Below are 15,606 nucleotides of genomic sequence, written 5' to 3' on the forward strand. Positions count from 1 at the left end.
ACTTCCTGGTTCCTGGCCTCCACCTGGCCCAGCCCTGGCTACTTCAGAGCATGTGGAGAAAAACCTGCTGATAAAAGATTCTCTCTCTCTCTCTCTCTCTCCCTTTCAAAAATAAAATGAAAATAAATAAATGAATTTTAAGCAATCACACGGTGAGGCCATAGAATTAGTTTACGTTTGGGATTCTCATTTCACATCTCTCTCCTGTCTTCTGCCTCCTTTTGGTGAAGAGTGAAGAAGGCAGTAGAGAATCCAGAAAAGCACAGGTGCAGATTGAAATGTTTGCTCATATATGGACTCAAATACAGACCTAACCTACAGGACAAAGGGACATTCCCTGCAGAGAAACTTCTGGAAAAGCATGCTCTTCAGGCGAGCTTAGGAGACAGCTGGTTTAGCAGGCCTGCTTGTGAGCTGAGGCCCCACTCCTCTCTTTCCTTGTCTTCACCCGTCTCTTCACCTTGCCCCTGGACTTTCCTGATCACATCCCCTGTAGTCAGAAACATGTCTCAACATTTGTTCCTAACTGGAGATTTGTCCCAAAAATAAGCATGATGATCACACAGACACAACAAAAATTAATACATTTTGTGTTAAAAAAAAAAAAAAAGAGAGTCCACTAGTTCTCCTTCAGAGGCAAAACAAAACAAAACAAAACAAAACAAAAAAAACAAAAACAAAAACAAAAACAAAAAACCTGTTACTGTTTATATCTGGCTGAAGTAACAGAGCACTGAAGCAGGTACTGGTTACCTCAAAACTCACACCAGGACTGTTGGAGGGAGCCTCACAAAGTTTGTGGGAAAATGGAATGAAATGATAGTGTACAATTTCCATGAAGTCCCTCTGTAGGAATTTCAGGAACACCCACATAGAGGGTTGGGGAGAAGGGGAAAGATGAAGAAGGAGGGGGGAGGAAAGAGAGAAGGGAGATGAGGGAGAGAGTCAGGGAGAAAAAAAAGGAAAAATACTGCATCTTGCCTTGGTCCCCAAAACAAGGACACAGAAGACCCTGGTTCTGGTTTTTTTTTTTTTTTTTTTTTTTTTTTTTTTTTTTTTTTTTTTTTTTTTGGTGGGAGGAGGTGGGAACATTTTTGAGGATAGGAATTGCATGTCTATTTTATAAGATATGCACATCACTAATTTTACTTAAGGTCATTTCTACCTTTTCTTGATCTAAAATTTCAATATATCTCTTACTTATGAATATAAATATAATATGAATATAAACCGCAGGCTTCTTGCTTTGTGATATATTAAATATCTTTATTGCTGAAGCCATGGCTGGATGGATTACACTTTATTTTCTGAGATATTTTTGTGACCCTCTTTGTCCAGAAAGTGAGAACTTCAGAATGGTACACAGTGCATGATAATTTTCTATACTGTCTGGGGGGAGGAGGTGTTAATGGAAGAGTTTACTTATTTACTGAATGCAGCATTTTTAAGTTGGTGATATAAAGCAAGGGCTACTTTAGAGTTTCAGAAAATAAGCATAAAACATTTAGTCAACTGTGAAAGAAATCTGACTTTCTCTATGAAAGCCTATTTCAAATGACAGATTTGGGTTGTTTATGAAAGTTTTGGGCTGTTCTGAGATACCATTTTAGTGAGAATGTACTAAACAGGGTGTTGTTAGAGAATGAATAGAAAAAATATGGCTTTCTTGGCTACAACAGAAAATACTCCCAACTAGTCTCATCAGCTTTATTGCACGTACTTTTTTTTTTTTTTTTTTTTTTTTTTTTTTTGACAGGCAGAGTGGACAGTGTGAGAGAGAGACAGAGAGAAAGGTCTTCCTTTTTGCCGTTGGTTCACCCTCCAATGGCCGCCGCTGCAGCCGGCGCACCGCGCTGATCCGATGGCAGGAGCCAGGAGCCAGGTGCTTTTCCTGGTCTCCCATGGGGTGCAGGGCCCAAGCACCTGGGCCATCCTCCACTGCACTCCCTGGCCATAGCAGAGAGCTGGCCTGGAAGAGGGGCAACCGGGACAGAATCCGGCACCCTGACCGGGACTAGAACCCGGTGTGCCGGCGCCGCAAGGCGGAGGATTAGCCTATTGAGCCACGGCGCCGGCTCTATTGCACGTACTTTTAATATTGACATAAGCCAAAAATAAATTACCTCAATTCCAATTCATTTACATTTTATTATTTCTCAAAATTTATTACAATATTTGTTGAAACTCCTAATTCTGTTTGGGCAGTTGTATGCTCAACCCCTAAGGACAAAATCATAATTAGTTTAAGCTCTGGCAGCCTCTTTTATAATGCTCTACTTGCTTTCCTGGTCTCTCCTACAGCTGGTATAGCCATGTCATGGTGCTAACCAAGGAGCTTCTGGGAATGACTTGTTTGCCTGATGAAGAGGCAGACACTTGGGGAGGGCTCCCCCCAGAGCTGCTTCTTCTTCCCACCTTGACCATAGTTGTAAAAGATGTGATGCTTATGCCTGGTGCATTACCAAACCTCTGGAGACCTTAGGTGGTAAGCCCAAGGACAAAAAGGTGACATTCTGCAGATAAAAGAATGGAAAACAGAAAATGCCCAAGTTTCAAATGATATGACTGAATAATACCACCCTGAAACTACCTGTCTGCAGGCTTCTTGCTTTGTGATACAGTAAATATCTTTATTGCTGAAGCCACGGCTGCATGGATTACACTCATCTAATACTGAATGATTTAGACATTGTTCCTGATACTTGGGATAGAGCAGTAATGGAAACTTGGCCTCATGGAGTATGAACCAAGTCAGAGACAACATGTACTGCAGAAGTAAAAGGATAAAAATATAGTGTGCCAAATAGTGGTAATTACTACAGAAAAAGGAAAGCAAGGCAATGGGATGGAGAGTGAAGGGAGGCTAGCTCATACAGGTTATCCAGAGAAGCTTGGTAGAGGTGATCATTTGAACAGAGACTTGAATGAAGTAAAAGTGAGCCAAGTGGGTATCTGGGAGTATTCTATTTCTTTCAGCTGAGAGCATCATTAACTTCTACATCCAATAAGTTCTTAATCATTCTTCAAAACAGAGCTCAGATATCTTCATTTCTCGGACATATTCCAGGACCTCCCACCCTCTAAAACTATATGTTTCCTCTTTGAGGCTATTTCTCTGACTGTAGGCACATCTTTTGTTATACTCATCAGGCCCTTATTTTAATTTGCTCGTTGACAGAGCTTGTAAATTCACCCTCTCTAGACTATGAGCCCACTGAGGGACATAGTCAATTGCAGTCAGTACTTCTCTGGCTCCTAGCATTCAGCACTTGCTATACAGTGGGTTCCACGGACCCACAATTAACTACTGACTTGACTAGAACTTCTGTCCTTTGAATGTTCTGGGTACAAATATGTGCTTTTCTCCATAACATGATTAAAAATGGGCACCCCCAGTAAACTTTTATTAAAGTGTGACTATTTACTGTGAATAAGAAATCTGTCTCGTAAGCATAAAACAAAAGTTGATTACTCTGAGCTGCCATGAACATGGGCAAATAAAATAGGTCACCTAGGTAGAAAGCCTTGGGTCTTATTTGGAAAAGAAGCAATCTGGTTCCTATAGGGTTCACCCATCTAATCATATTATGTCCTCAGTCTTTGGAATAGGCTATAAGAAAAATAATTGTAAGATCACTTACCTACGCTAGGTTTTTACTGTTTTCTGAGCCTGCCACCCAGTATTGGGAAAATATTTGTTGATGGTCTTGAATGAATCCTCATTTACGAACTTCTGCACTTTCCCCGCCCCAGGAAACCCAATTACTATTCCCCATTTCAGGACTGAGCAGGGATGGGGGACTGGGGAGAAACATATAATTGACAACCAGAAGAAACAGGCTTTTACCATAAAATATAACCTAGTTGATATTGTATTTTTAACTCTAGAGGTGAAGAGAAAGGAAAAGGGTATTTAAAGAAACTTAAGACGTCAGCTACGACTTAAAAAAAAAAATAGAAGAGTTTGATTTCAGGTACCTGTGTGAAAATTTAGTAAGGAGAGTATTAGTGGATATTAAGTGTATTTTTAAGTTAAATATACAAAGTTTGTAGAATAAACAATATACTTTTAAGAAATTTCTCTCTTAATGCCAAAACAGAGGGAAAAGCATTGGCTTTTATTTAAAATTGAAATAAAATCAAGTTCCCTTCTTTTATGTGTTATATGACTAGACATTAATATATGTTGGCAATTAATATTAACTAATGTGCCTGTTTTCCATTTAACCAATTTCTTTTATTTAAAAATCAGTAAGGAAAACATTGTTTTCTAAATAGTAGGAATTTAACAAGGTAAATTTATATGTGTCTCAACATTTTACTTTTTTAAAAAAGACTTATTTATTTATTTGAAAAACACCTGGAGAGAAGGAAAGATAGAGAGAAACAGAGTTCTTCCACCCACTGGTTCATTCTCCAAATGACTAGAATGGCAGGGCTGGGCCAGGTTAAAGCCAGGAGCCAAGAGCTTCATCCAGATCTCCCATGTGGGTTTAGGGGCCCAAGGATTTGTGTTATCTTCCGCTGCTTCCTAGATGCATTAGCATGGAGCTGGATTGGAAATGGAAAAGCAGCCAGGACTCAAACCGGCTCCCATATGGGATGCCAGTGTCACAGGTGGTGGCTTAACCTGCTATGCCACAATATCAGCCCCTCAAAATTTTTCTTAAGGGGGCCGGCGCCATGGCTCACCTGGTTAATCCTCTGCCTGCAGCACTGGCATCCCATATGGGTGCCAGGTTCTAGTCCCGGTTGTTCCTCTTCCAGTCCAGCTCTCTGCTGTGGCCTGGGAGGGCAATGGAGGATGGCCCAAATGCTTGGGCCCCTGCACCCACATGGGAGACCAGGAAGAAGCACCTGGCTCCTGGCTTCAGATTGGCACAGAGCCAGCCGTGGCGGCCATCTGGGGAGTGAACCAATGGAAGGAAGACCTTTCTCTCTGTCTCTCTCTCTCTCTCTCTCTCTCACTGTCTATAACTCTACCTGTCAAATAAAAAAAATTTTTTTTCTTGAAACTAGCTTTGAGTTAGCTAGTATGGAAATAAATGAAGATTTTTGGGAATTAGTTTTTGGAAATAAATAGAATATATTTTTTTCTCTGAACATATATCTGAGATCTTTAAATTTTATTTTCCATAGGTTTCATAAGGAACAGTCCCCATCACAAATGAAAAGAAGTTTTAAAGAATTCTAGAATAGTTTGGCACATCTAAAATCGTCCCTGGTTTTTACAAGACATGGTTACAACATCAGAAATGGTTCCTTGACAAACAGCTGTGAGACTAAACTCATATAAGAAAGCTGGATTCCAGAAACGTTATAGGCCTATACTGCTTTGCTCCTCATATCCTGGAAGCCCGTTCCAGGTGAGACTCAATCCAAACCTTCAGGGCCTCCTCACATCCTCCCAGAGAGGAACCTCTCCAACTTCACAGTGGGATCAGCAGGCCAGCATCTGCACCACAGCCACCCAAGGCAACACTAGGACAGAGGTACACTGGTGTGGTATGAGGTCTGATCATGTGTGTTACTCAAGCTGAGCAGCTGTGAATGAATAGGGAGCACAGAGCTGAATTAGTGGAAAATGTTCAATTGCTCTTTTTCATCGAAAGAGCTACTTTGGCTAGTGGCTAGAGACATGTCTGGGGTTTCTGAGAGGGACACTTTCATACTCTATCATATGCTTTATCTATTTATTTACTTATTTATTTTTTTCAGGTTAAAAGGCCTAAGCTTACTTTCTTAACTATAATGGGATCTCGCCAGCACAAAAGTCAACAAATTCACAGGAGACAGAAGACATTCTTGGTTTGATTGCTCCTAATAAACTTCAGTGCTTCCAGACCACAAAATTGTCATAGAATTATTTGTAATGCTTCTTTAAAAGGGTGACAAGGTTCAGAAATAAACTGCACGTGGTAAGAAGAGCCTCCCTTGAGTGATCCCTGCAAAATGAGTTGCAAGGCACTGGGAGTGGTGGTGGTTTCCGGCCATTAGCGTTACTAATCAAGGCCAGCTTTGCATTTATGGGAATCTACAGAAATCAGGATGATACATGTGATGCTCACTCAAGCAACCCTGCCTGATGCCTTCAAGGTTATGCAGAAACAAAACTTTACTCCAATTATCTCTGATTGGAATGCTTCATGATTTTTTATATATCCTTGAAATAAAGAGAGCCCAGGAAATAGATACATTAGGTCTGCGGGTCACAGAATCATATTTAGTACTGCAAGCTCACATAAAGCAATTACCGTCAACTTTCAATTAACCTCGGTACTGAAGGAAGATGTAGTGTAGAAAGCACAAAACCTAGATAACCTACCCGGGTCTGTCTTTGCTGCCTTGGTTGCAACTGAGGTGAGACAGAGATAATGGGAGCCCCAGGAAAATTTGCTCGGGGCTAAGAGGCTCTTCAGAGAACCCTGAGCAGAGGTGATAAATTCAGCCACCATTCTTTGCTCTCTTTCTATGCCCACAGCCTTTCTGCCCCACATCATAAAGCAAAAATAACCTTGTTTTCCCGGTAAACTTCCGATTGACAAGCAGAAAATGTGAAGTGGAGGAAGCCACTCAGCGAATCTGGCAGTCCCCTGGCAGAGCAGGGGAGACTTCTGGGGCCCCAGATTGCTCGGAGCTGAGGCTGTGCACTGTCTACCTGAGGATGTTCAAGCCACACCCAGTATTCCACTGGGTGTTTGTTTCCATAGGATTTCAACTGCACCACCCGAAATAGTAAGAGATGTTGATTTGTAAATGTTATCATTAATCATCTGCACACATGATAAAGCGTTCTCTACTGCAGATTCCCACAGGCATTACAACGCTGCATCCATCCAGTCCTGGGCATCACTGCTATTCTCATCCTTCTGACGTGATCAGCCCTCCAGGCCGGGCAACTTCCTTCTTGGCCAGGAGGCACAGGAATCATAAAAAGGATGCCTCGTCAAGCAATTTGGCTTTGCACCAGGAATGGTTTGGCACTTTAATAAGGAAGGAAGTCTCAAGTCATATGAATAAACTTCCAGTGGGATTCTAAACCTTTTTGAGCAGTACAGGACACAGAAAAAGGAACACAGGGACATGTGGACACCTTTCAAGCTACAGCAAATATACAGACTCAACAGAAAGGAAAGCTGGAGATAACCTCAGAGAAAGGGCAAGAATTCACACAAGTACATGTTTTCATTAAAAAAAATCTTGAGGCTAAAATACTTATTAAATAGCCACATTCAAATCTTCTATAGACATAACTTAGAAATAAAATGAATGAGATCTTAAAAGAAGGCATTTGTTGAGATTGGTTAATTTTTTTTCACTCAAAATGAATTTCTATGTACTGGAGGGAGAAATCTGATGTAAATTGGGAATATATACATATATAAAGTGAAATGACAGAGTAAGAAGGAAACAGGAGAAACCATGGAAAATGCAGTATTTCTAGAGAATATTGACCAAAGTTCTTCTTAATAGGAGAGACAGAGATAGAGAACAGAAAGAAATGTAGCCAAGGAACTTCTAAAAGTTCAGAAAAAATAACAGGATAGAGACTGTAAAAGGAAAAGTAACTCACACATCACAAACGATTGTGAAAAATGGAAATAATGACCGTGAAATATCAGTGAGCAAAGAAAAGTGAGCTAAAGAAATCAGCAAAGTTGCACACCTCTGATTCAACACTGTTGATTCTTCCATTTCTTCTATGAATTTAAAGAAAACAGTTCACCTCCTGCGAGCTAGGCAGCATGGCAGGCCCCAGGGAGCAATGCTGCAAAAACCAGTCCTGCTGTCAGGAAACGCACACACACCTGTCATGGAAATGTGGCTTCTGGTTAAAAACGAGGGTGAGGAAGAAAGGTATTTTTATTCCTCTCTCTTATTCTAAAACAGAATCAAAACAACACCCAGTAAAAAATGAAGGAAAACATCAGATGTAATGAAACAAGAAAAAAATAAATAAAGGCACCACTCACTTTACAAACTATGAAACACAGGTGGGCTAAATGAAGAAAGGACACAAAAGTTGACGGATACCTCAAGTCTCAAGCACAAAAAGGTGCAAAAGTTTACCGTAAATGAAATGTCATTAACATCTAATGAGCCACTGAAGACAGCTGCAAGGTTCATAATGTAAGACAGAGTCTTCTTGTAGAAACACAGTTTGATACCATATTCATACACACACACACAACTTGAAATTTCTAGATAACTCTCTTACACAAAAAGCATGTCCTGGAGCCGGCAGTTTGGCACAGAATGAGGGTTAAGCCACCACTTGTGACCCTGGCATCCCATACTGCAGTGCCAGCTAGAGCCTCAGTTGTTGTTCTTCCAATACAGCTCCCTGCTAATGCAACTAAGGAAGGCAGTGGAATATGGCTCACTTGCTTGGGCCGCTGCCACCTATGTGGGAGACCAGATGGAGTTTCTGGTTTCTGGCTTCTGGCTTTGCCCTGGCCCATTTGGGGAGTGAATCAGTGAATAAAAGTTCTCTTTCTATGTCTGTGTCTGTCTGTCTCTCTCTCTCTGATGCTCTGCCTTTCAAGTAAATAAGTCTTCTAAAGAAAAAAAAAGAAGAAAACATATCTTTACACATTAAGCCAGTGGAAATTTTTTCTTAGATAACCATTCTGATGGAAACAATTTGAATTTTATTAGGTAAGTTAAAAAAATAGTAACTAGTCCATAGAGCATTGGATCCTGCTATTTTAAACAGAGAGTTCTGCTAGATGGTTTCAATCACCCATTTATTTGGGTTTTCAGAAGAATGAAGCTATGAGAAGAAGAGTATCACCAGATCACAATGCTTCCCTACCCTTTTGTTGATCTCAAGAGTTAAGAGCTATTTCACCAAGAAAATACAGCTCAACACACTAAAATGGCAACTGAGTGACAACGTGAGTGCCTACTAACTGGTGGTCTTCATGCAGCAAGTGTGGGAAAGCTCCTGCCAGCTACAGACCTGGAAAATATGAATAAAAGCTACTGGAAAGAGTAGGAGAACAATTTTCTGACTCTTCCCACCATGAGTGTTGGAACTGGCACAGATGCAAGACCATGTGACTGGTGCTTCCATTTTCCAAGAAATCAATGGGTGGATGAAAGGTCTGATTTTGAATTATGTAACAAATTCTGACTTGTCCTCATGATTTGAGACATACAAGAATTCTCTTATTCTTCTCCTGGCTACACATAGATAAAAATCTATATAGTCTCATGGGCCCTTTAAAGCATCTCGTTCACATGCAGACAGTGGAAAATTCATAGACTCATGAAGGAGATTGGACTATGGGATGGAAATCTAACAGAAAACAATGAAAATCAATAAAATTATAGATCCAAACATTAAGCAGCATTTACTTCAGTGACATTAGCTAATGGTACAGTTGAGTGAGTGAAGAAGTATGAAATAACATTAATTTCTTCTCCCAAGTTCAAAAACGCTAGAATGATCAGCCAAGGACCATACACTTCAAGTCTGAGCTGCTTGGGAAACAGATAGGAGCTGAACTGTGTCCCCTGCAAAATTCATATGTTGAAATCTTATACCCCAGAACCTTAGACTGTGACTGTGTTTGGAGAAAGGGCCTTTAAAGAGACAATCAAGGTTAAATGAGGCCACTGGAGTGGGGAGGAAGGCAGCCTAACTCACTATGACTGTTCTCCTTGTAATAAGAGAAAATGAGGGCACAGTCAGGCACAGAAGGAAGAAAATGTGGAGACACAGTGAGAGGACACCCTTTCCAAGTCAGAGCGAGAGAGGCCTCAGAAGAACCAACCCTGCCAACACCTTGATGTCCGACTTCCAGCCCCAGAACTTCTGGTCTCTGTTGTTTACACCACCCAATCTGTGGTCCTTTGCTACAGCAGTCCCAGAAGACTAACAGACAAATCTCCTGTTTTTCTCATACAAGTCTGAAACAACACTCAAGTTCCTTTTGTGGCTGAATGCATTCAAAGTGTTCATACTCACAACGCCCACAGGAAAGGCCACCACGGCTAACATCCAGTCACGAAGAGAGATGAGCTTCTTGAGCTGTCTCTCCTGTTCTTGGCTCCCACTGCCTCTGGTCAGGAGACTGGAAAGATCAGTCAGCACACAGATGCCGAAAAAGACAGCCTGGATAACCTGTGGGAAACAAAAGTGGGACTCAGTCAGTGAACTCTCAAGAGGGCCAAGTGCAGAACATGCTGTATGTTCACACTGGGTGCATAGTAAGAAAAGATAAAAATCACATTTACAGAACTGGCCCGACCAACAAAAAATCCTGAGATATTTACAACTTGCTAGTATAGGTGAGAAAACTCATCTTTAAAACACTACTTCCATTTTCACTCACCTCCAGACAAGTGAAAAACATGCACCCATCTAAAGAGGCCCAACAGAAAGCAGTATCAATGGTCAAGTTGGCACAGCCATTATTTTAAAGTATCACATTTATGGCTTTTATTATACTTATATTGAATACATTAACTAGTGAGGTGTAACACAATACATGAGACAATTCAATCTAAAAGTGAAGAAACCTTTCCTATGCTTTCATCTCTTAGATTTAGACAATGCTTCCCAACAACAAAGTGGTAGAATGCTGATGCTCCAGTCATAAAGAAACCAACTGAACACAATAATCGGCATTCTAATACTGAGCAATTTCTATTATCAAACTTGAATGAAATGACCTCCCCTCAAGATTTCAGTATTTGTGAAATAAAATTGTTCTAAAGCAAATGTAGATGTCTTTCATATGTTTCAGAAAAAGTTATCAGTTGCTTAGTCTCAAATCAATTGCAGATTGAGTCACTTGCATCAGTTATGTTTTCCTTGGATGATCAAAAAGGTGAGAAACACTGATACACCAAAGACCAATAATTTGTGAGATTCCTAAAGTGGAGGAAAACTGACAATCTAGAGCAGTGAGTGCAGGCAGGCAGCATACTGTAATATAGCTAGTCAACTGATCATTCAAATATGGAAAGGGCAGAAGACACAGCGTACTTTAAAAAGTTCATGGGAAAATGAAACTAAAGTAAGCTTATTTTGGTGCAAAAAAACAATTTGAAATCCCTACATAAAGGGATCTTCAAAAAATGTCATGGAAAGTGCATATTATGCATAAACTATGCATGGATTTAAACACATTTTTGTACCAAAATAAACTTATTTTTAATGTCAATATTTTCCACAAACTTTTTGAAGTACCCTCTTATAATATTTCCTGGACTCAAAACCATACCCATTTGGCACCAAAAATGGATTTAAGAGGAATTTTCTGGCTGTTTTTTCTGGAAATAAGTTACAGATGAGATATTTATAAAAGATGTAGTTCTACTCATTACTTCTTTAGAAAACACAACAAGTATGTTTTTTGTACATTTCCACATTGGCAGTGGAAAACTGATGAAAGCTCTGTGGCTGGGCTCTTCATGTAGGCACAGAACAAAGGGACAGGGGTCCTAAACAGTATCAGATCCCACACCATAGCACAGCACTGGAACACCTCAACTGTTAATCTAGACCTTTTGGAGCTCACCAAATTCTGTGATTATTAGTTAATCTTAGCCACAGTAATAACACATCTTTCCTTATAACCTAGCCTGTCCTTAGTTTCAATGATTTAAAGTTTATTGTCATTCTTAAAGACACCCAGAAAAACCTGAATAGGAAAAGCTGAGACTACCACAACTGATGATGGCAGATATGTTGGCATGAATCATGTTTTGATAACCAGAAATAACTTAATTGACTCAAATGTTACTCTGATGCTTAGGACAACTTTCCATTCATCTCACAGGACTTTAGATGCTGAAACTCTGTTAGTCCTACTGGAGATTGGGAAATTGGAGTGAGACCTTACTGGCGAATAATAATCTCCATATAATTCTGGATAGTAAATATACACTAAAGAGAATCCTACATAACTAGTAACTGGGGAAATGCCAATAAAGTCCACAATGAGATCATATTTCTCATCAGTATAATTATTTTCAATTTAATTCTCATAATACCAAGTGTTATAAAGATTTAAAACAGGGACCAGCACTGTGGAGTAGCAGGTAAAGCTGCTGCTTGCAAGGCTAGCATCCCATATGGGTGCCAGTTAATGTCCCTGCCACTTCTGATCCAGCTCCCTGCAAATGGCCTGGGAAAAGCAATAGGAGATAGTCCAAGCACCTGGGCCCCTGCCACTCATGTAGAAGACCTGGAAGAAGCTCTTGGCTCTTGGCTTTAGACTTGCTCAGCACTGGCAGTTGTGGCAACTACTTTAAAGAAAATTGACAATATTTAGACTTAATATTCTATTTGCCAAAGGACTTAGCTATGAATAGTATTCTCCACAGAAACTCTCATAGGTGTATACTAGTCACATCTACTGAAAGCTAAATTTCAGCCTTAGGTGCTTCAAAAAAGAGCAATCTATATGCATCTCAAACACATAATCAACTTTTAATTTTTACAATGAAACATTAAACCAAGAAAAACTAAGTTATATTTTATATCATTAAACTATTTTTAAATGTAAAGAGAAATTTAAGGATGCAGCTAGACATATGTTAAGTAAAATATGAAGAAATGTGTGAGGATTAACACTGAACTCAAGCACCCTTGCAGGGGAACATCTGGTCCATGGGTCGTGGTAGGCCTTTGAAATACTTTGATCTGGCTCTGCTAAGGCAACCACAACTGAGACTCAAAATGTAATAAATCTATATCAGGCTGATTTTGAGCTTGATAATTTTGTATGGCCCGCAGATGATGTTATAAATATCCAAATGGTCCTTGGCAGAAAAAAGTTTCCCCACCTCTGCTGGAAAGAAGAAGGACACAAGAGGCTCAAATGCATTGATTTAATTTTTAATTCTTAAGTTGATTATTTGGGTATTTTGATGTTTATTATATTATTATTTTCATTTTCCTTAGCATGAAATATTTCCAAATAACTTAAAAATAAAAATTTAAAAAGGGAATAGCTTGTATACTTTCAAAATATATGAGTGGAGCTGGCACTGTGGTGTAGCAGGTAAAGCTGCCGCCTGTAGGGCCGGCATCCCATATGGGTGCTGGTTTGAGTCCCAGCTACTCCACTTCCAATCCTGCTCTCTGCTATGGCCTGAGAAAGCAGTAGAAGTGGCCCAAGTCCTTGGGCCCCTGCACCCACGTGGGAGACCCAGAAGAAGCTCCTGGCTCCTGGCTTTGGATCAGCCTAGCTCTGGCCATTGTAGCCACTTGATGAGTGAACCAGAAGATGGAAGATCTCTCTCTCTCTCTCTCTCTCTCTCTGCCTCTCTGTAACTCTGCCTTTCAAATAAATAAATAAATATTTTAAAAAATAATATATGAGTGGCCAGACTCTTGCAAATCCTTTACTTCCAACTTAGCTTTCCCTAGTTTTAAAGACAGGATAAAATGACAGGATTTGTTGCACTCAAGAAGTGATTGTATTATACATGAACAACGTTCTGCAGGATTAGTGTATATGGGCAAAGGAAATAAAGTCTTAGCTTAGTAAATATGAAATATAAATATCTGAAAGTCATTGTTTTTTAATGTGGCCCAGGAAATTAGGTGACTTGGCCATAGTCTTCATCGACGAAGGGAAGTCCTTCTTATAGCTACTTCCATACCTCCCAGAAACAAATGAATTCACTACCACTGTGCACTTTTACACTCCATGATATAGTTAGTGAGGGTAAACTTGCCTTCCCATCATAAATGATTGTACATATGGACTGAATATAAGTCAATTTTTTAAGATACTGAACTTCGCCCTTTGTAGACAGTTGGAGAAATCTTTTTTTAAAGAGCTCTTCAGATGACATCAAGTGCAACTTGGGTTATCTTCCTTTTTGCTACAAAGTAATACAGTCAGAGAAGTGATCACATTTAATGGTTATTCACAAGGCCAATAATAAGGAACTATACAAGGGTAAGTACCATTGGGTGTCATCATAGAAATCTACCTAACACAAATTATATGCTAGACAATTCTCAGAATGTATTCAGCCTGGAGAGGTCAAGTGGAGGTCAACTACACAGTAAAGGCCTTATAAAAACTAAAAGTCATTCATAAGAGACCAAATAAGTTTCTTGCCTAAATAGTGACACTACAATAATAAAGAAATCAAGACTGATATAGGTCTACCCCAGCAGTACCTAAAAACAAGCCTCAAAAAACTCTAGCTGATATACAACTAATTTACATTCTTAGAAAAGCAAAATTCTACATACTTTAAAGGGAGATAAAATTTAGACATTCAAGAATATAGCACATGGTGTCCAAATAGCAAATAAAAATTACTTAGGAAGTAGGAAAATACTCAAAGGAGCCTCAACCAGGAGATAAAATATTCAGTACAGATACTAAGTGACAAGTATTATAAACAACAGAAACTTTGAGGGAAGGAGACTGGTCAAGTTGAAAAATACTGAAGTAACTGCAATATTTAAATTTCTTGAAAACTATACACTCAGATCCAAAAAGCTTAAAATAATATGATATTAAAAATAATATTTTTATTTACATACAAAGAAACAACACCCAGAGTATAATCAAATTTCTGAAAATCTGTAATAAAGGGAACATTTTTAAAGTCAGTGGATGGAAAAGATGTATCACATACAGAAAAAGATAAGAATTAATCACAGATGTTCTATGTACAATGTTCCAAGACAGAAAACAATGGAATGATTATCTTTAAAGTGTTACATGGTCAAAAAAGAAAGAAAGAAAAAAGACAAAAAAAAAAAACCTGTCAGAGGTGAAAAACTCTTTAAAACAGAAATTGAGAGAATTCATTGTCATTAGACTTTGACTGCAAGAAATCTAAAAGAAAAAACACTGATACCAAATATAATAGCAAATCCATATGGAGCAATGAAGATGGCTGAGAAATATCAAATATGTTCATATGCAGATAAATACAAAAGATGTCTCTTGGGGCTGGCATTGTGGCATTGCAGGTTAAGCCACCATCTGTGACATCAACATCCCATATGAGTGCCAGTTTCAGTCCTGGCTGCTCCACTTCTGATCCAGCTCTGCACAAATGACTTGAGAAGGCAGCAAAAGATGGCCCAAGTAGTTGGGCCCTTGTGACCCATGTGGGAGACCTACATGGAATTCCAGCAGATGGATGATCTCTATCTGTCTCTCCCTGTCTCTGTAACTCTGTTTTTCAAATAAATAGATAAATCTTTTTTTAAAAAGTCTCTTTTTTTTAATTTTTACATTTACTCAAAACAATTAACATTTTAAAGCAAAAATATCATTTATTGCGAGCTGTAAGCACCGTTAGAAGTAAAATTTATGACAAGAATAGCACAGAGAACAGGAAGGGTGGAATGAAAGATAGACTGTTGTAAGGTTCTTACACTCTACACAAAGTAGAAACAACTAATATGGTAGAAAAAATAGTAAGTTAAAGATACATATTGTAAATCATAGAACAACTGCTAAAAGAATACAGTAGAGAGGTTTAGCTAAATTATTAGTCTTCTATTGTTGCACATGAATTACCATAAACTTAGCAGTAGAAATAACAACGAATTATTATTTCACAATTTTAAAGGTCAGACGCCCAGGAAAGTTATTTTGGTGGGTTGGTGGG

General features: G+C 39.1%; 1 protein-coding gene across 5 annotated transcripts in view; it reads right to left on the reverse strand.

Annotated features, from left to right (window-relative positions):
* The window catches only part of AIG1 (androgen induced 1), a 358,237-nt gene that overhangs the window by 252,443 nt on the left and 90,188 nt on the right, over positions 1-15,606 (reverse strand). For all 5 annotated transcript variants that reach the window (XM_070073475.2, XM_070073476.2, XM_017345402.4 and 2 more), the window contains exon 2: positions 9,974-10,129. In XM_070073475.2, coding sequence (XP_069929576.1) covers positions 9,974-10,129 — 156 coding nt within the window. The remainder of the gene's footprint in view (positions 1-9,973; positions 10,130-15,606) is intronic.

Source organism: Oryctolagus cuniculus, chromosome 5 (assembly GCF_051225735.1).
Source record: "Oryctolagus cuniculus isolate XC-2025 breed Fujian yellow rabbit chromosome 5, ASM5122573v1, whole genome shotgun sequence".
Classification (NCBI taxonomy): Eukaryota; Metazoa; Chordata; class Mammalia; order Lagomorpha; family Leporidae; genus Oryctolagus; species Oryctolagus cuniculus.